At 38.9% G+C, this 20,937-nt stretch overlaps 1 protein-coding gene across 5 annotated transcripts in view; it reads right to left on the bottom strand.

The window, feature by feature from the left end:
• Nucleotides 1-206: 206 nt before the first annotated feature.
• The window catches only part of GFOD2 (Gfo/Idh/MocA-like oxidoreductase domain containing 2), a 79,826-nt gene continuing 59,095 nt past the window's right edge, over nucleotides 207-20,937 (bottom strand). For 3 of the 5 annotated variants that reach the window (XM_074202243.1, XM_074202250.1, XM_074202256.1), the window contains 2 exons: nucleotides 1,011-1,903; nucleotides 207-491 (listed from right to left, as the gene is read on the bottom strand). In XM_074202243.1, coding sequence (XP_074058344.1) covers nucleotides 453-491; nucleotides 1,011-1,903 — 932 coding nt within the window. In that variant the 3' untranslated portion in view covers nucleotides 207-452. Of the gene's footprint in view, nucleotides 492-926; nucleotides 1,904-20,937 lie in introns of all 5 variants that reach the window. The other 2 variants (XR_012471726.1, XM_074202260.1) reach the window with 2 other exon arrangements.

Here is a 20,937-nt window from a genome sequence, read left to right as displayed (position 1 = left end):
AGGAAAAGGGGCCCAGATGTATGGGTCAATTGTCCAAATGATTCATTTCTCCAAAAATCAGTTAGCTCTATGCCTGTTTCATGGAAATCACTGAGGGCCAGCCACTGCAGAGCCCAAAAGGAAACGAAAACTTCAGTCTCCTTAAACGTCTTTAAAATTTCCACCAAATTTCTTCCCCTTCTCACTCTATAAAAATTCAGAATATATAATATCTTCTGATTAATTTATTTAAGATTCTTTCAGGTGTTTTAATCTTCTCTTTCTTCTCTTTGTTTTCATGGTTGAAATACTCACCAAACATCTGCTATAGTTACCTCTAAGAGAGTTCTTTAGAACAGGGACTTACTTTTCCCCTTCTCTTCCACCATAGTAGTGCTGTGGGAAGGTAGTGGTGGGAAGGTGGTCCCATATTCCCCATCTTATCTTCCAGTTAGAAGACCTGAGCCTATAAATCAACAGAGAGGAGGGTCCTTTCTCTGCATCCTGCCCCTCTGTGAACAAATTAAGAAAGGTCAGGGAATAGGAGCAAGAGGGGAGCCCCCCAATGCCCTGAGGGAGGTGCCCTTGCCCAGGAAGGGGATGAGAAGAGGGACTGGGTTATCAATTCTATCCAGATCTAGAAGTCTAATTTCCCAGGAGGCTAGGGTAGCAGACCCGGCTCTTCAGTGCATGCTTTCCCATCCTATTAAAAGGTGGGAATAAGCAGGTCTAACTTTTCACACCCATGATGTCACAGGTGACAGCTCTGTCTTTTTCTGCTAGTGCAAAGGGAAATTCAAGTTTTGCTACCAATTTGATCCAACAGCAATGAAAACCCTAACCCCCCCCCCCCCCCATGAGTCTGAGGAGAAATCACACGGCCTTTCCCCCTTGCTACCTCAGGTTTTTACCCAAACATATGACAAGCTGACTTATTAAATACAAACCCATGTCTTCCACAAAGAAGGCTGGAGCCCAGGATATGCCCTCCCCTAGACCGTCATCCCCAATGGCCAGCAGTGGACTCATACGTTATTTCTTTGCAGGGCCTCACAAAGGTTCTGGTTGGCGTCTGGCTCCTCAGTCAGGACTTCCACGGTCTCCCACTCCCCAGACCTGCTGGACTTCTTGATGGCATCCACCACACTCTGCATGTACAGCCCATCCTCAAATGAGGCTGCCATGGAGACCGGCTTGGAGTCCCAGGTGCGATGATCATCCTGTTCCTGGAAGGACTGGCGCAGAGCCTGCACCATGTACACCATGCCTTTCAGGTACAACAACGGAATGTCTTTAAATCCCTTTTCAAGCAGCCCTGCATTGACTGTCAGAGAGTCGATCAGCAGCTGTTCCTCCTGGGGTGCAGTGCTCTTCTGGCCATAGAGGTCAGATCCTCGGGCTATGAGACGACCAGCAGAGCCCACAATCATAACCTCGTGCACAAAGGAGCCCGGCATGTTGAAGTTGAGAGTCACTGTACTACAAACACCTCCGTTCATGAGCATCTGGAAAAAGCAGAAGTCATCACTGGTGACATGCCGGATTCCACTGATCTCAGCGTTCTGTTTCACAAATGTCTTCAGAAAACCGTGGACCTTCTCAGCCTTTCTTCCTGTCAGGTGGGTTAAGAGGTCCACAATATAGGTACCCATCGTGTGCAGACCACCTCCCCCCATGTGCTCATCACAGATCCAGTTGTACTTTTGGTTAAGAAGGCTACCCCAGTACACACGCACATCACAGATCATCACAGTGCCAATGTAATGTTCTTCAATTAACTGCTTCATCCGAATAAAGGCAGGCAGGAATCGAAGGACATTACCCACAAGACTCATGAGTTTGGGGTAGTAGCGCGCTGCTGTCACCATCTTGAAGGCATCCAATGAGGTGGCTGCTTTTTCACAAATTACATTCTTTCCAATACCTGAGGACAAGACAGAACAGGAAAACTGAATTGATAATTTGGGAACTACCAGGAAAACAATTCTGATTTCCTCTGTGAAAAACAATGGTTCTATTTCCCAATTTTTTCTGATGCCATCCTTTCATTTTTTTTACTGCATACTAGTATTCCATCACAATCATATACCACAACTAATCAGTCATTCTCCAAATGATGGAAATCTCAACTTCCAATTCTTTGCCATTACAAGAAGAAATGCTACAAATATTTTTGTATATGTAGGTCATTTTTCCTTTTCTTTGATTGCCTTGAGATATGGCCCTGGTAGTGGTAAAGCTGGTTCAAAGGGTATAGACATTTTTATAGCCTTTTGGGATAGTTCTAAATTGTTCTCCAAAATTCTACCAACAGTACATTAGCAACCCTATTTTTCCTCATCTATTCTAATGCTGATCATTTTCCTTTTCAATCACATTAGCCAATCTGATAGGTATGAGTTGGTGACTCATTGCATTTCTCTAATCAATAGTGCAGCTAATTGGGAGAAGCTATGTGGTACAGTGGATAGGGGCATAAAGTCAGGAAAGAGTTTAAATCTGGCCTCTGACACTAGCTCTGTGAACCCCAGCAAATCCCTTAGCCCGGTTTGCCTCAGTTTTCTCATCTGTAAAATGAGTTGGATAAGGAAATGGCCAACCACACCAGTATCTGTCCCAAGAAAACCCCAAATGAAGTCACGAAGAGTCAGACATAACTGAACAGAAATAACATCAATAGTGATTTAGAGCACTTTTTCATGTGATTATTGATGAGCTTAGATTTCTTCTGAAAATTGCCTGTTCATATCCTTTGACTATTTATCAATTGAGGAATGGATCTTATTTTTATAAATCTGACTCCCCTAAATAGTTGAGAAATGAGGCCTAAACCAGAGAAACTTGCTGCAAACTGTCCTTCCCCACCCCACTTCTCCCCACCCCCACTGCCTCCCTGACCCAATTTCCTGCTTTCTTTTTAATTTTGAATGCCTTGGTTTTGTTTGTGCAGAAACTTTATAATTTCATGTAATCAAAATTAGTCATTTTACTTCCTGTGATCCTCTCTCTCTACCTCCTTCTTTCTTGGTCATAAACTCTTCCCTTACCCATTGATGTAACTTAGCTAGATCTAAAATTTTCCACGCTCCCCTAAGTTGCTTATGATATTACCTTTTATAATAATGTACTCATTTTGACTTTATCTTTGTGAAGCTAGTTTTGTCAAATGATGAGTTCTTATCCCCAAAGCTTGAATCTTTGGGTTTATCAAATACTGGATTACTCTGGTCATTTACTATGGAGTATTGTGTACGTTATCTATTCTATTGATCCATCATTCTATTCTTAACCAATATTAGGTGGTTTGGATACTTACCATCTTGCAATATAGTTTGAAATCTGTTGCTGTTAGGCTGACTTCCTTCACTCCCCCCCAGCCCCGATTCCCTTGATTTTTTGAATTTTTGTTCTTCTAAATGAATTTTGATGTTATTTAGCTCTGTCTTTATTTACGTGAAAAGTGTTTTATAATTTTGATTGTATAATCCCTGGGTTTGTCTGGCAGTTATTTTAAATAGAATTTCTCTATTTCTTCTTGCTGGATTTTGTTAGTAATATACAGAAATTCTCATGATTTATGTAGATTTATTTTATCTTACAACGTTGTTCAAGTTGCTGTTTCAACTACTGTTTCAACTGATTTTTTTAGGGTTCTCTAAATATATATCATTTCATCTGCAAAGAGTGATAGCTTTGTTTCCTCATTGACTGTTTTTATTCCTTCAATTTCTTTTTCTTCTCTTATTTCTATAGTTAGGACATCTAATACAATATTACCAATCATTTTTTTGCAAGGTTTTGAGTTTTACAATTTTTCTCCTTCCTTCCCCTCTCCCCTGACAGAGCTTATATCAGATTGCTTTCTATGTTTCTAACCAGGCTAAACGTAAATTGATAATGAACATGTGGTAAAAGAAGAATCAGAGATCTAAATGGAAGAAAACATAAGAGAAAAAATATCTAATATAATATTGTATAATATTGATAATAATGGACATCTTTCCTTCATTCCTGATCTTACTCTCCCGGTTTTAGAAAGATATTTTCTTTTGTTTGTTTTTTTGGCAAGGCAATGGGGTTAAGTGGCTTGCCCAAGGCAACACAGCTAGGTGATTATTAAGTGTCTGAGGCTGGATTTGAACTCAGGTACTCCTGACTCCAGCGCCACCTAGCTGTCCCCTTAGAATGATATTTTAAGAAATTTATTAAATTTATCATTTTATGAAAGGCTTCATTCATTTCTTTGCATTCCAGAGTTTGTAGAATTTATCTACTGAGATAATCATATAATTTTCCTGATTTTATTTTTTTGTTCTTGATCCAATATTGAACTAGCCCTGCAATCCTGGCATAAGTCCCACTTGGTCATAGTGAACTCATCTTTGTGATCATTACTGTTGTAATCTCCTTGCTAGTATTTCTATTTAAAATTTTTGAGAAATTGACCTACAGTTTTCTTTCTCTGTTTTTGTTCTCTAATTTGGTTATCAGAACCAGAAAAGGAATTTGGAAGGATTCTTCATTTACCTACTTTTGGGGAGGAATTAATTGTTCCCTAAATGTTTGGTGAAATTATTTGTAAATCCATCTGGTCCTAGGAACTTTTTCTTAGGGAACTCATTTATGGCTTGTTTATTTTTTTCTAATATAACAATATTTAAGTATTTTAATTTCTCATGTTAATTTGGGCAATTTATATTTTTATAAATATTCACCCATTTCATTTAGATTGCTTATTTTATTGGCATACAAGTGGGCAAAATAATTCATGATAACTGCTTTAATTTCATCTTCATCGGTGGTATATTCACTTTTTCATTTTTGATACTGGTAAATTTGGTTTTATCCTTTTTTTAAAAAATCAAATTAACTAATGGTTTATCTACTTCTAAGTTTCATTAGTAACCAAAAAACCACTGAACTAATAATTTCTTAACTGTTATATCCCAATGGTCTTTTCTTAGTCTCTTCTTGACATCTAAGAACTTTTGATACTATTGACCATCTATTTCCCCAATAGCTTTTGTGTGTAACCTTTGAGGTTAATCCTTTTCGGTTTCTTTTTCTGGTTTATCATTCATGTCCTATTACCCATGGGGGGGGGTGTCCCTCAAGGCTTTATGCTTGGTGTCTTTTTCTCTATATGTTCTCTAACCTCCGTATACTCTAAATTATCAGCTCCCAGATTCAAATCCCACCTTTATACAGATAACCAATTTATTTATCTAGCTCTTATCTTTCTGCTGAACTCCAGTCAACTTACGAATGAACATTGCCACCTGTATATGGCATTAGAATCTAAAACTGAGCATGTTAAAAATGGAACTCAGTCATCTTCTTCCCACAAGAATGCCTAATTTTACCTCACATTCATCCCTTCTGTATTTACACTTACTACCCAAGTTCTGGTCCTCTGATTCTCAAATACACATCCTTTACGAGGGGTTGTCTCCCTGCTTCTAAGCCCCTCTCCCCAGAGATACTCAATTTTTCTAAATGAAACCCAGGTCTGCCTACTTCACCTCTCAGCCCCCAAGCCTTCCAGGACACTCTATTGCCTTTCTGATAAAGCAGAAGTTCCTCAGCCTGGCACTTGAGGCCCTCCACAATCTGGGCACAACCCACCTTTTCAGACGTACTTCACATTACTCACAGAATTATGAAACTGAAGAATGGGAAGAGATTTAGGCATTCAGCTAATCCAGCTTGAACTGCAGAAGGTCTGTCCTTCCCCCACCTACCTTCCAGCCAAAGTATACTCCTGCTGTTTACAAACTGACAGACCAGTGCCTGTTTCCCTTCATCTCCACAGCCTTTCCCCCTCACTGTAATTCACTCCTTCCTCACATCTGCCTCTAAGAATCTCTCAGCTATTTCCTCCTCAAGGAAGTCTTCCTTCCATCTTCCCAACTTTTAATTACTTTGCACTTACCTACAATATGTTGTAAAAAATCCAGCACAATTTTAGCTCCTTGAGAATAATGATTGTTTTGTTTTTCTATTTATAACCATAAGGTGCATGGTAGGCACTGAATAAAGGTTCACCAAATTAAACTAGAAACATCAGGAGTAAACAGAATGGTCAAAATTTTAATATGAAAGAAACCCTGAGGAAGGAAACAAGCATTATTAACGGCCTATGGTATACACATTATGTGGGTATCCCAGAGGATATTTGAACAAAGTTTAAAATTTGTTAAAGGATATTATGAATATGACACAAATTTGTTTACCAGTTCCCAAGACTACAACTAGGGGCACCTAAGGCTCATGAAAATTAAAAGCTCCATATTAAAGGGTTATCATGTGTCAGAGGATCAACCACTTACTTAAGGGATTTAAAAAAAAAGGCAAGGAGCTTGCCTGCAAGGAACTTATATCTTACATTCTACTTGGGCAGACAGCATGTTTATAAACAGGGACCTACAAGATATAGACAGAATATATAAATTTTTTTTCATGGTGCCATATTGTCACCCACCTCCTAAAACTCATTTTAGAAAGTTATTACTTTTTACAGCTGATAATAACTGAATCCTACAGAAGCACCATGCTCTAATGGATATTACAATCTACAAATAAAGATATGCCTAAAATAATGAATTCCTTAAGAGGAGCTAGGTATGTTAGTGGCTTGTCTTTAAATTTTAAGAGAAAAAGGGCTGGACAGACAAAAGGCCAAAGCCTGATTATTTACTTCTGAGTATATTCTGTGCCTCCACTGTGAGTTTCCAAAGCATAGTGCTGATTACACGCTGTAACAATTCCATGACTTTTCACCATTGTTTCATAGCTTGATCATTCTAACACTCCAGATGAAACACAGTGATTTCCAAGTGATCTGAAGTATTTATAGTCAGGTCTCTAAAAACAGGCTATACACTTTCCCATTTCTATTTAAAAAGCCTCTGCTGCATAGCAGTTCTGTTCGTGGTGGCAAAGAATTGGAAATCAAGTAAATGTCCTTCAATTGGGGAATGGCTTAGCAAACTGTGGTATATGTATGTCATGGAACACTATTGTTCTATTAGAAACCAGGAGGGATGGAATTCAGGGAAGCCTGGAGGGATATGCATGAAGTGAAGCTGAGTAAGATGAGCAGAACCAGAAAAACACTGTACACCCTAAGAGCAACATGGGGGTGATGATCAACCTTGATGGACTCGTTCATTCCATCAGTGCAACAATCAGGGACAATCTGTGGCTGTCTGCGATGGAGAATACCATCTGTATCCAGATAAAGAACTGTGGAGTTTGTACAAAGTTCAAAGACTATTCCCTTTAGTTTGGGAAAAAAAAACTGATATCTTATTGTCTGATCTTGTTCTCTTACACTTTATGTTTCTTCCTTAAGGATATGATTTCTCTCTCATCACACTCAATTTGGATCAATGTACAGCATAGAAACAATGTAGAGATTGACAAATTGCTTTCTGGGGGGGGGGTGGGGGGAGGGAAGTAAGATGGGGGGAAAATTGCAAAACTCAAAATAAATAAAATCTTTAATTAAAAAAAAATAAAAAGCCTCCACTGGTGAGCTACTTGGGCCTCCACTCCCACTTTATTATTCTGCAATCCCCCCCCCCCCCACATTTCAAGCCTACAATCTACCTCAATGAAGTTCTACCTTTGAGGTTCAAGAAAGACAAAGCTAGTTTCTCATTCAAAGGACTATCTTCTTGAAGAAAGTTTCATCTCCCCCTTCTCTTTTTTGGGCTGAGTTCATTCAAGCATTCCTCAAATGGAATGATCTGTAGGTCCCTTCTCCACCCTGGCTGACCAACTGTCTAGCCAATCTTCAGTTTATCAATATTTCTCCTAAAATACAGAGTAAGGTATGGTTAAACTATTGCCTCATTATTCTTCTCTTAAAATAGACTAAGCTGACATTACTTTTAAGCTGCCATATCTTGATGACTCTAGTAATAACAAAACCCCATTAAATCATCAGCCTGCAATATCCTTCCCACTATAGCATTTGGGTAGGGCCGTTTTGGATGGAATTAGCTACATTCATGAAAGATAGAGATAATAAAGAGTCAGGGTTCGTGGAAGTTGCAGGATTCAGTTCAAGATTAGATAAACCCTTCCCAAGTCCTGAATAACAGTGAAATGGGCTATCTCGGTAGGTATTAAAAGTTTCCCATCACTGGAGATCTTCAAGCAAATTCCAAATGGCTACTTGTTAGGGATGTATTTAATAAGGATATAATAGTGTATTTTCTGCTTCAATATGTGGACTTTCTATTTCTTGTAAAGTAATGAAGATATTAAGGTAATGAGGCAGAATGGCACAGTAAATATTAACTTTGAGTTGGAGTCAGGAAGACCTTATTTCAAATGCTGCCCTCAGATACTCTATGACTACAAGCAAATCAATGTCTCAAGGTCTTAATTTCCTTATCTCTAAAATGGAAATATCAAAACTTGCAATACATACCTCTGGGGATCTTGTGATGAAAGATTTTTGCAAATCAGAAAGTATTCTAGAAATGTAAGCTGCCGACTATAAGGAATTCCCCAGAGGTGCAGAAGTGCACTATTAGAAGAAGCCTCCAAAGCACAAGAATTGGCCTGCTGCTCCAAGAGGGAATTCTCTTTAAGTTGCCCCCACCCCCATCATTAAAAACATTTTTGTTGGAAGATCATTGGAACTTCCTTGGGAAGTTCTTCAGAACCCAGGGCATAGTCTTTTTTTTTGCAGGGATTTTTTTTAATTAAATATTTTATTTGAGTTTTACAATTTCCCCCCCAATCTTCCCTCCCCACACAGAAAGCAATTTGTCAGTCTTTACTTTGTTTCCATGTTGTACCTTGATCCAAATTGAGTGTAGTGAGAGAGAAATCATATCCTTAAGGAAGAAACAAAAAGTATAAGAGATAACAAGATCAGACAATAAGGTATCTGTTTTTTTTCCTAAATTGAAGAGAATAGTGCTTGAACTTTGTTCAAACTCCTCGGTTCTTTATCTGGATACAGATGGAATTCTCCATTGCAGACAGCAGGGCATAGTCTTTTGAATATTCTCAGTGGTGGCAAATCTTAACGGCTTGAAGGTAGATTTGATTTTCTGAACATCTGAACATTTCTGAACATCAGCCTCTTAAGAGGTAAGTCTGGTGATAAAAGCAGGTAACTAGTTGAATGATGTCTACAGCCTCTTGCAGTGACTGCTTTGAAGTAAGACAGAAGACAGTATTTCTGATACCTCCATCCTGGTGGGTTGGCTAAGATATTACATAGGCCATGGTGAAAACTTTCTAACTCTACATCTCAAAAGAGAAAAGGGCAGTGGCAAGGAGGTTTTAAGTGGCAATAGTTCAGATTAAATTGGAACATGAAGGTGTTGTTCAACAAGAACTGATTAAGCTCTAGCCAAGTACCAAGCAAAGGACACTGCCAAGAGCTTGGTGGGCAGGAGTGGGGAGGCTCTACCTTGGACTGAGAAACAGTTCAGATCTCCAGTTAGCAAACTGGGCTCAGGCTCATTCTAGAGGAAGAGTAACCTGAATGCCCACTGATTTCAAACCAAATAAAAATGAACTAACTGCCTGTTAGTAAAGATAGAAACCGGCATGAGTCTTAACCCATTTATCATTCAGCAGTGTGCAGCAGGCAGGAAAGGCCACTAATCCTCCAAAGGAAAGGGCTGCAACTGGCAGATGGAGATTCTGACAAGAGAACAGTAACAGGAAAAGGTTTTCAAGCTCCTGTCCCAAGGAAAGACAGCCTCAAATGAATGACTGTTGGTGGTGGGTGTGGGTATATGTGTGGGTGTGGGGGGGGGGTTGGAGGGGAACAGGACTGAGCTGATGTTAAGTTTTACGTGGGAGGAGTCCATTTCAGCTTTGAGATTTTCAGATTTGTGTGGAAGTAAAATTTTTCAAGGAATAATTTCCATTCTCTATAATTCCAAATTTTGGTGTATTTTTTTAAACTATATATTCTAAAAACTATATATATTCCATAAACTAAAAATAAATAAATAAACAAATATGAAGGTCATACTTTCTGAAGGTCAGTCTTATAAAGAATCAGATTTGTTCTTCTTGTTTCCAGAGAAAAAAAGCAGAGATGTGACATTAAAGCAGATTTAGATTTATTGTTGGGAAGAAGTTCTTCACAATTGGAACTTAGAGTGTGAAGGAAAGGGATCCCAGGACCATCGAATGTCATCAAGGTTGCTTGGGTTATTTGTTGGCACTTCATGTTTAAGTTGGGCTAGATAACCTCCAGAGTACTTTCCAAAAAAGGAATTCTGGAATTCTTAGTGATTGGATAATAGGTTAACATTCTGGTTCTAGATCTGCACTTTTAATTAAGAGAGTCAAATGCCAGTATGAAAGGGTGATCACCAGAATATATAGTTGTTGTTTTTTTTTTTTTTGAGGTTTTTGCAAGGCAAATGGGGTTAAGTGGCTTGCCCAAGGCCACACAGCTAGGTAATTATTAAGTGTCTGAGACCGGATTTGAACCCAGGTACTCCTGACTCCAGGGCCGGTGCTTTATCCACTACACCACCTAGCCGCCCTGACCTTCATATTTGAAGAAAATAGAAACATATTCTTTTCTAGCCTAAACATTTCCAGTCCTTTGGCTAAGCCTTAGCTCTAACATAACCATTTAAAATTCTGCTTTTAAAATTTTGCTATTTTTGTTTTCTATCACCTTTATTTCTGAATATATCCTTTACCCATTGAGCCATTTCTTGAACAATGATTACAGAAGAGGAAAAAAGCAATTGGACCAAGAGACCAACCTTGTGTGTAATATGCAACTGAGATCACTTTGTCACCTCTGCAAAGAAAGGAGATTTTACTTCATTTTAACTGATACTGCAACTGACCTTTGGGGAAACTCGCTCAAAGTTACAAAGTCAATTGGCAGTTGAACCAGGCCTTAGAATGCAGGTTCCTGAACTCTTAACCCAAAGTTCAAACCCTCACACTGTAAGCAATTCTCCTGGACATCTGGAGAACACGGTTTTGATCCTTTAAGGAGCTCCTATTGGGAGCATGACCCAAACTAGATATGTCATTGTACTGGGCAGCTTTTTAACTGTTCCTCCATTATGAGCACCATACATTTTGATTACTTTTTCCCACCGAGTCCAGATGGCAGAGGGGCATCAGAACATTACTCTAGTATCTGTTGTTGCATTGGTACTCTGGTCAAATGGCAGATTATTACTATACTTTACATTGTAAAAAGGGTATTCTTAATAGCAATGAACTAAAAATCCCCATTAAAAATCCTTCAAAATTTTGATCTCTTCCCTAAAGTTACATTAAAAATTAAGAAAAATGGAGTGCTTTATCCACTGCACCACCTAGCTGACCCTAGTCCCTCTCTTTAATATACTTATCTTCCTTTTCTTCCCCCTTCCAAGCTTTTCATGAAGTCTTCCCCTCAGTTGGTTTTAATTAGTCCTTGGGAGGATGTCTATAAGGGTTGTGAACTTCCAGAGGGCAGGAAACAGACTTGGTCTAATCCTCCACCTCCAAGGCCCAGGGGAATATCGAAGCTGGAAGGCTATAGGGAACACATTTAAAGAGGTCATGGGACTTGTTCTTTCTCTGGATACAGATGGTATTCTCCATCACAGACAGTCCCAAATTGTCCCTGATTGCTGCATTGATGGAATGAGCAAGTGCATCAAGGTTGATCATCACTCCGATGTTGCTGTTAGAATGTACAAATTTTTTTCTGCTTCTGCTCATCTTGCCCAGCATCAGTTCATGCAAATCCCTCTCAGGAGAGAATTAATGAAGATCTTTATCATTTGATTAATGCATTGCAAACCAATGTAATGAAAATAGGGGACAATTGCAATGTCATTATAGACTCTCTGCTATTTGTGTTACTCCTTTAAAATATAATACTCCACTTATTCCATGGGATAATATAAAAAGTTATTTGAATGGAATATGGTATAATGATTCTATCACTAAGGATGTGAATCAATTGCATAAAATTGTTAATGATATTGCATTGGCACCTAGAATGGAAATGGACTCAGATATTGATAATTTGTTTAATTTTCTTAATAGGTTTCATCCTTTTCATTTTATGAATCTATTAGTGAGCATGCTTCTGGGTATCTTCACATTTTTATTGATATTGTGTATTATTCCCATTTGACTCAAATGACTTTTTTCTCTGGGACAAAATGTAGATGTGTAGATGTCCTAAAACACCCTCTGAAGCTTCAACATGCCTAAGAAGGGGATTTCTGTCAAGGGTCAGCTCCTGAGAGTGAATTACACATATTTTTGGTGACCTTGGCCACTAGAGATATGCATATATTCTTCTTGCTCATTAAATGGATTTGTTGTCTCACCAGTGAATCCTGACCTAAACATCTATGGAGCTAGAGGTGTGTGGGAAACTTTCTGATAAGGAAGTCTACAGACTTCGAAGGATAAAATATTGTAGATTATATCCAGGGAGTGATGCAGCAGGGTTTCATGTAACTTATCGGGTCTGAGATAAGTTTTACTATAAAAGTCTGAATATCAAAGAATAAAGGTAATAAAGGTTGTATCGTGGCCTTAAAAAAAAAATGAAAAACCAAGAGCCAAGCCCACAAGTTACAGAAGTAATCATGTAGAAGCACTATCTGAAGGGGATCATTAAATCCAAAGAAGGCAACAACTGCGGCAGAATTCCTCTATCTAAAAAGCCAAGAGCTCAAAGTGCCACTTGAACAAGAACCCTTTCAGGCCCCTTCAATTACACTGCATTTTATATATATATATATATATATATATATATATATATATATATATATATATATAGAGAGAGAGAGAGAGAGAGAGAGAGAGAGAGAGAGAGAGAGAGAGAAAGAAACATATATCCTCATTCTTCACAGATTGCTTATTTGTGAATCTGCCTGTTCATTAAAATTTATTCAATACTCTTGGGTGCTCCAGCAGTCATCTGCAGCTCCTTCCGAGGTCAAATAAAGCACACATGTACACGTACACAATGATAACCAGTGGAACAGGACTCCCCTCTTTCAGACTCTGGGGCAGGAAACTTCCTTGACTGCTGCTGTGGAGGAAGGGAAAGATTTCATAAAGACAGAAGAATTTCTGCAACATCAGCAGGGTCCAAATCCAGGTTCTCTGTGGTCCTGGAAACTGCTTTACCTTGCTAGACCTGTTTCCTCATTCATTAGCAAAAGAGGGGAAGTGTTGACTAGGTGGCATATAAAGGTCACAATTTTGAACTTTTGACTCTACTACTTCAATCTTATTTTCTTATTTTTTTGTTTTCAGCCTTTTTTTTGAAAAATTTATTTATTTTTCCAACTACATACAAAGATAGTTTCCAACCTTCATTTTTTGTAAGATTTTGAGTTCCATGTTTTTCATCCTTCCTCCCTTTCCTTCCCCTACCCCTTGACAGCAAGTAGTCTAATATAAGTCACACATGTATAACTAGTTAAACCTATTTCCATATTAGTTATGTTGTGAAAGAAGAAGCAATAAAAGGGAGGAAAATATGAAAGGGAGGAAAAAAACAAAGCTTAAAACAAATTTTTAAAATGGAAAATATGGGCAGCTAGGTGGCACAGTGAATAGAGTACCAGCCCTGGAGTCAGGAAGACCCAAGTTCAAATTCAGACTCAGACATTTAATAATTGCCTAGCTGTGACCTTGGGCAAGTCACTCAACCCCTTTGCCTTAAATAAATTTTTTTTAAAAAAATTTGGAAAATAGTATTCTTTGGTCTGCATTCAGACTCCATAGTTCTTTCTCTGAATGTGGATGGCATTTTCCATCACAAATTATTTAGAACTGTTCTTGATTATTGAACTGCTAAGGAGAGCTATCTATCATAGCTGATCATCACATAATGTTGCTGTTAATGTGTACTGGTTCTGCTCACTTCACTCATCATCAGTTCATGTAAGTCTTTCCAGGCTTTTCTGTAGTCCAGACACTCATCATTTCTTCTAGAACAATAGTAATCCACCACATTCATATACTACAATTTGTTCAGCCATTCCTCAATTGATGGGCATCCCCTCAGGGTCTACTTTGCCATTACAAAAAGAACTGCTATAAATATTTTTGTACATGTGGGTCTTTTCCCCTTTCTCATGATCTCTTTGGAATACAGAGTCAGCAGTGGTATTACTGATCAAAGAATATGCATAGTCTTATTGCTCTTTGGTATAGTTCCAAATTGCTCTCCAGGATGGCTTTCTGTAAGAGCTATGATTCTTCTGGAATATTTTTACTTGTAAAAACCTGGTGAATGGCATTTCTCTTCTTTGAGATACTTTTCTTTTTAAACAGGCTCCTTTATTAGAAGAGAAAGAATTTGTTACCTTATGACAGTTGATGTCATTGTTTCCAGTCTAAAATAATTTCATTTCTGCCCTTGCCTCTGCTGATCAAAGACAGTCATGTCCCTTTTTTGTCCCCTGCCCATCTATTAGTCAATAGACAGCATTCCTCCTCATCCCTTATTCTTTTCTACCTATCAAAAGAGGAGTGTATACAATTTCCTTCAACCTTTATGCCTGCTTCATTTTAGATAGTATCATGTGGTAAAAGCTAGTTTGCCTGGCAATCTAAGATGTTTGGAACTCTCTATTCTTTATCTCACGTAAATGGGTTTGTCAACATTTGGATTTCAAACCTGAAATATAGGTTTAAAGTCTTCTACTGCTCAGTAGGCTAATGATGATAATAAAAAGTCATCTTAATTCACAAAAGGAAAATTACATGGAGAAGCTGCAATTGTTTTCTCCTGTTAACAAAAAACAACTCTGAGCACAGTTATTTTTTTTGGGGGGGGGGCAAGGCAATGGGGTTAAGTGACTTGCCCAAGGCCACACAGCTAGGTAACTATTAAGTGTCTGAGGTCATATTTGAATTCAGGTCCTCCTGACTCCAGGGCTGGTGCTCTATCTACTGTGCCACCTAGCTGCCCCTGAGCACAGTATTTTATTTGGAAAATATAATTTCTTAGATTATAGAAGCACTTCATATTATACAGTGAGAAGGGGATCTGTATATTGATTTACCTATGGGAATGTAGCCCCATCCCACTGGTCCTAGAGTAGTTGGAATGTTTCCTGCTCCCCCACTATTACTGCCAGTCTTTCCCTTTACCTTCTTCATGCCATATACTTTTTTCTTTTGAAGTCCTTTCAATGACTATTTTCTACCCAATTAAAATTATGAGAGCTGAAGTAGCTTTCTCTGCCCTTTCTCAATGACATTCCTCCCTTTTCTAATATCCCAGGACTCCTCATTGTGGATGTCTCCTAAACCTTATGACCACCTTCATATCTATCTCAGTACACAAAGAATGAGCACACACTACATCTCACCATTATCCATAACCATTCCATTTCTCTAACAGAAAACTCTTGACATTCCTTTGATCATAACTTTTATCATCCAGCCTGTCCCTAGGCTTCAAATCTCCTATATCTGTTCTTTGCCTTCATGCAAACCTCTATTTCTGGAATTATCATTAGAATGGAGATTATCATTAAATTGGAGACTCCCCCCCACCCTGTGATTTCACTTCCTTTACATTGTTCAACCTCAGTCAACAGTTAGCTCTTCCAATCTAGACTGTCATTTGTTCTTAAGTCCCTTGCCCAGTCTGTCCTATTCACTAGCCAACTGGATACATTACAGATTCACGGTATCCATCATCAACAGAATCCTCACTGCGTCAAGGCAATATTTTTTGTATTCCTTTCTCATTCCTTATATCACTTCTCACAGAAACTATACTAAACCTTTTCTCTCCTTCTTAAGTTCCCCCAAATTTCCCTTCATCAATCTATATATCAGCTGAAGACTTCACCTCTTTATTGAAAAAAAAAATCAAGGCTATTAGATCAGAATTCCCTCTTCATCTCAAAACCTCTTGATGTCACCCTTCATTCTCTCCTCCTTTCTCCTAGTCTCTGTCAAAGAGGTGGTCCCCTTGACAAGGACATTTGTCATGTCTGGAATGCTCTCTCTCCTCAAGCTTGCCTACTGCCTTCCTTTAAGTACCAACTAAAATTTCATTTTTTTTTTAGGTTTTTTACCAGGCAATGAGGTTAAGTGGCTTGCCCAAGGCCACACAGCTAGGTAATTATTAAGTGTCTGAGGTCGGATTTGAACTCAGGTACTCCTGACTCCAGGGCTGGTGCTCTATCCACTGCACCACCAAGCTGCCCTAAAATTTCATTTTTTAATAAGTCTTCTCGGGGTAGCTAGGTGGCGCAGTGGATAAAGCACCGGCCCTGGAGTCAGGAGTACCTGGGTTCAAATCTGGTCTCAGACATTTAATAATTACCAAGCTGTGTGGCTTTGGGCAAGCCACTTAACCCCATTTGCCTTGCAAAAACCTAAAAAAAAAAAAGTCTTCTCCAATCTCTCTTCACTCAAGTCTTCTTTCTTAATTATTTCCTATTTATCCTGTATATAGCCTGCTTCATATATATCAGTTTGCAAAAGCTGGAATTAAGGTTACCAGGAGAAATATCAACAATCTCAGTATGTTCACAGTACCACTATAATGGCAGAAAGTGAAGAATTAAAAAAGTCTCTTGATGACGGTGAAAGGGGAGAATGTAAAAGCTGGCTTGAAGCTTTAACATTAAAAAACTATAATATAATGGCTACTGGTCCCAATCACTAAGTCAGATTTTATAATTTTGGGCTCAAAGATAACTTCCGGTAATAACGGCAGCCATAAAAGTAAAAACACTAAAAAGCAGAAATATCTCTTTCCAACAAAGGGTCTTAGAATCAAAGCTATGGTTTTTCCAGGAGTAACTGACACTGTAAAAGTTGAACTATAAGGGAAGCTGAGAGAAGCGTCTTTTTGATGCTTTCAAATTGTACTGAAGAAGACTTTTGACAACAAGATCAAATCAGTCAGAACGTTAATGGATTAATGCAGGCTATTTTACTGGAGGGACAAATATTAAAGCTGAAATACTTTGACCACTCACAAGGAGACTCACTAGAAAAGGTGCTAATGTCAAGAAAGCCTGAAGGCAGAGGATGAAATGGATAGATAGTGTCATGGAAGCAATGAATAGGACATACCTGGACAGACTTTGGGAATTAGTGGAGCACAGAAGAATGCATTGATCCATGGGGTCATAAAGGTTTGAACACAACTGAGCAACAAAAACAAAAATGTGCTGAGGAGCTTAAATAGAGTAAGAGACTGAGAATGATGCTAAGATTTTAAGCACGAAACACTGGAATGATGATGGCTCCTTTGACATAAAGAGGGACATTTAAAAGCAGAGTTTGGGAGAGTTTAGGAGCGAAAATAATTTTAGTTTTAGACATGTAGAGTTCCAGGGGCAATTGTTAATGCAAAACTGAAATTCTGGAAAGAGAAAAGGGGTGGGTAGCTATACACATCTGGAGTCTGGGATCATAAAGAGCAGAGTTAAGCCCAAGTGAACTGATGACTTTACCAAGACAGAATATTGGGGGAGGAAGACCAAGACAAAACCTTGGGAAATATCCAATGTTAAGTGGTATGCTAGAAAGAAGGAAGGAAGAAGGAGGCCTTTGGCATTGGATTGAAGAGGGCATGTCAGGGCTAAGGTATAAAATGAGTAGAAAAGTAGATGGGGGCTAGGTTACAAAGAGTTCTGAATGCCAAACTGAGTATTTTGTATTTGGTCTTGAAAGGAAGCCACTAGAGTTTATCGAGTGGGGGAAAATGTGATGGACCTGAATTTTAAGAAAAATCACTTTGGTGGCTGACTTGTGAATGCTATTTCTTTAGATTTTAGGAAAGGCTAAAATATCCTCAAGCATTTCCCAGATTTTTTCCCACCTACTTTTGCCACGCAGAAAGATGCAAAGGATCAGGGAAATATAGCCATCCATGTGACAGACTGGATTTTCATTTATTAATTTACTTAATTTTGCTTATTTAGGGCCTTGCAGCCCCCAAATCCTTCCCTGTTACAGCTCAGCTTCCATTTCTGGGTATTTTTCACCTGCTTTTTCATACCCCATCCAACAGGACATGAAGTAAAATCTGTCAGGGCTTAGAGATCAAAAATCATTTATATGGAAAATGTCTAAACCAAAAGCAAGGGACTCTTTCTTTTTTTCTTATTCCAGGGCCCTGCTTCATCTGTGGGTCACTTCAGTACAAGGAAGTTTTTCATCTGATTTTCTAAAAGGAGTTCCACACAGAGCAAACACAATTTCACTCTAATGTAGATTAGAATAATGTAGACCTCAGGTTCAATATCACTAGTTGAGGAAAGAGTAAAAGACAGAAAGAGAGAAAAAAGAAGTAAAGAGAAAGTAAAGTCAAATCAAAGACCTAAAGTATGATGAAAGAAGCAGATAATGGAGCTCAAGAAGCCAGATTTTAGAGAAGAGTCACCTCAACTTGTGGTCTCCCATGTAAGAGCCCCTAGAGAGCAAGGTTAAGCTACTTTTCCAAAAGTGACAGCCAAGATTTAAACTAAGTTCCTAACTCTAAATCCATTGCTCTTTCCACCACGCCATGATGGAATCACCTTGCCTCAGGAACCTGATGAAATCAAATACAATACTGGATGTAGCTGTTTCCCCACCCATGAAACACCTGTAGAAATGAGACAGTTCTGGGGCTTGATATGGAAAGGAAAAGGGTTCATTGAATTCATAACAGAAATTAAGTTGTGATACGATACACTTGTAAATGCAAAATAGATATTTTACTCTTGAAAACCATTATCATGAATCTGCAACTAACTAGCAGTGTACTACTGGGTGTGAGCTGGAAGAGGAGGATCCAATTTTATGAGGATGACTCCCACCTTGAATAATAACAAACTATATTTTTATAGAGTTTTAAGGTTTACTAAGTACTTTCATAACAACAACCCAGATGGAAAGTGAGTGGGGGAAGATACACAGACCACTGATCTCATTTACTCTCTCAAACAGGTCTATATGGTCTCATCCATTCTGGACACCTTTTAATGATGTAGATTAAAACTCATGCCATCCTGCCCATCCTATGCCACTTTCTTTTTAGGTTTTTACAAGGCAATGGGGTTAAGTTGCTTGCCCAAGGCCACACAGCTAGGTAATTATTGTCTGAGGTCGGATTTGAATTCAGGTCCTCCTGACTCCAGGGCTGGTGCTCTATCCAATGTGCCACCTAGCCACCCCATCTTATGCCACTATTATTCATATCCTCCTAAAAGTTTGCCCCCTGGGGATGCACCAACATACTGGAGGACTTCCTTTATCCTAACATCAGAAGGATACCAGAGAAGCAATCTGGCCCCGACCTGTCTGCTTTCCTTCTTGACTCCCATCTTTTTTGTCATACTATGCTTTCATGACACTCTTTACTCCCGTTTTACTTTGAATTTATTGGTCCTATGTTGCAGCCTACTCTCAGCCATCATTAGCCTTTCCAATTCCTCAGAATGATACACAGCTACTTTTTTTTTTAGGTTTTTACAAGGCAAATGGGGTGAAGTGGCTTGCCCAAGGCCACACAGCTAGGTAATTATTAAGTGTCTGAGACTGGATTTGAACTCTGGTACTCCTGACTCTAGGGCCAGTGCTTTATCCACTGCGCCACCTAGCCACCCCACACAGCTACTTTTTTGGGAAGCAATGGTTTTCTTAGTTGCCATAAAGCAACATTGGAAAGTTGTCTGTCATGAAAAAGGTAGGCCTTAGCTATTATGGAAAACAGGTTCAGTAAAAGTGTTTTATAATTTCCTAAAAGAAATATAGTCTACTTTCCACCTTTATAAATAGGCCCTACTACATGTCTTGTTTGTGCCATGTGTATACACACACTGTTGAAGAAGTTCTATAGGACACCTGTGCAAAATGCATGGGTGAAATATGTGCAATGGAATCTCTTCATTCAGTCATTCCTTTGTGTCCAGATGAACTAAACTCTTTTTCAGTGATGACAGAGCTGTTCTAAATAGCTACAAAGTCTTGGGATTTAAGGCAATCCACACATCATTCACAAAGAGAAGTAGGTGAAGGACCTCACTCTCCATAGAGGAGATAGAGGATAGATCCTTCTGAGTTCTGGGATCTGGTTCTTCTATCACAATGGGGAACCACCCTCCCCACCTCCCCACCCCCCCCACCCCCCCAGCTCCCTGAGTCCCTGTGATATACAGAATCCAATAGAAATCCCTCTATTTGGTATTTGAAGCTTTTCTTCACCTAGATGCTTCTTCCCTTTCCAGTCTTTCACACACCCTACAATCCTTGGCTTATGAGCAAGGCTTCTAATAGACTAGCTTCTCTGTGTCCTTGCAATAGCAGTCCCCTGTGCCAGAAAACAAAGTCCCTCACCTCCATCTCCAGCCAACTTCAAAGCTTCCTTAAAAGCTCAGCTCAAATCGTTCTCCTACAGGCCCCCAGCTGCTAGTGCCACCCTATTGAGAATGCCTTTCATCTAATCTAGAGCCACTATGTATGTCACTATCGACACGATAGCTCCTAACACTATACACACCAACAGCAAAATACTGTGAGATGATCAACTAGGATGCATGCAGCTCCTCTCAGCAGTTCAGAGACCAAGGACATCCATCCCTGAGAGACCTGTTATGGACAAGCCATTCACATACAGAGAAACAACTATGGAGTCTGAATGCAGAACAAACCACACTATATGTTCCTTTTAAGACTTCTTTTTGTTTTTTCTCTTTCTCATGATTCTTTGCCCCTTGGTTCTGATTCCTCTTTCACAATATGACTAATATGGAAATACGTTACGCACGCTTGTACATGTACAACCTATATGTCAGATTGTTCACTGGCATGGGGAGGAGGGAAGAGAAAGGAGGTAGAAAAACATAAAACTCAAAACTGCTACAAACTATCTTTGCAAGTAATTGAAAAAATAAAATAACACTAAAAAAAAAAAAAAAAAAGGAAAGAAACTCTTGGGAGGGCAGAGCCCTGCTTTTGCTTTTCTTT

The sequence above is a fragment of the Macrotis lagotis genome, chromosome 1, assembly GCF_037893015.1.
Source record: "Macrotis lagotis isolate mMagLag1 chromosome 1, bilby.v1.9.chrom.fasta, whole genome shotgun sequence".
NCBI classification, from domain to species: Eukaryota; Metazoa; Chordata; class Mammalia; order Peramelemorphia; family Peramelidae; genus Macrotis; species Macrotis lagotis.
The sequence above is the reverse complement of the archived record's forward strand: the minus strand, read 5'-3'. Positions and strand labels throughout refer to the sequence as shown.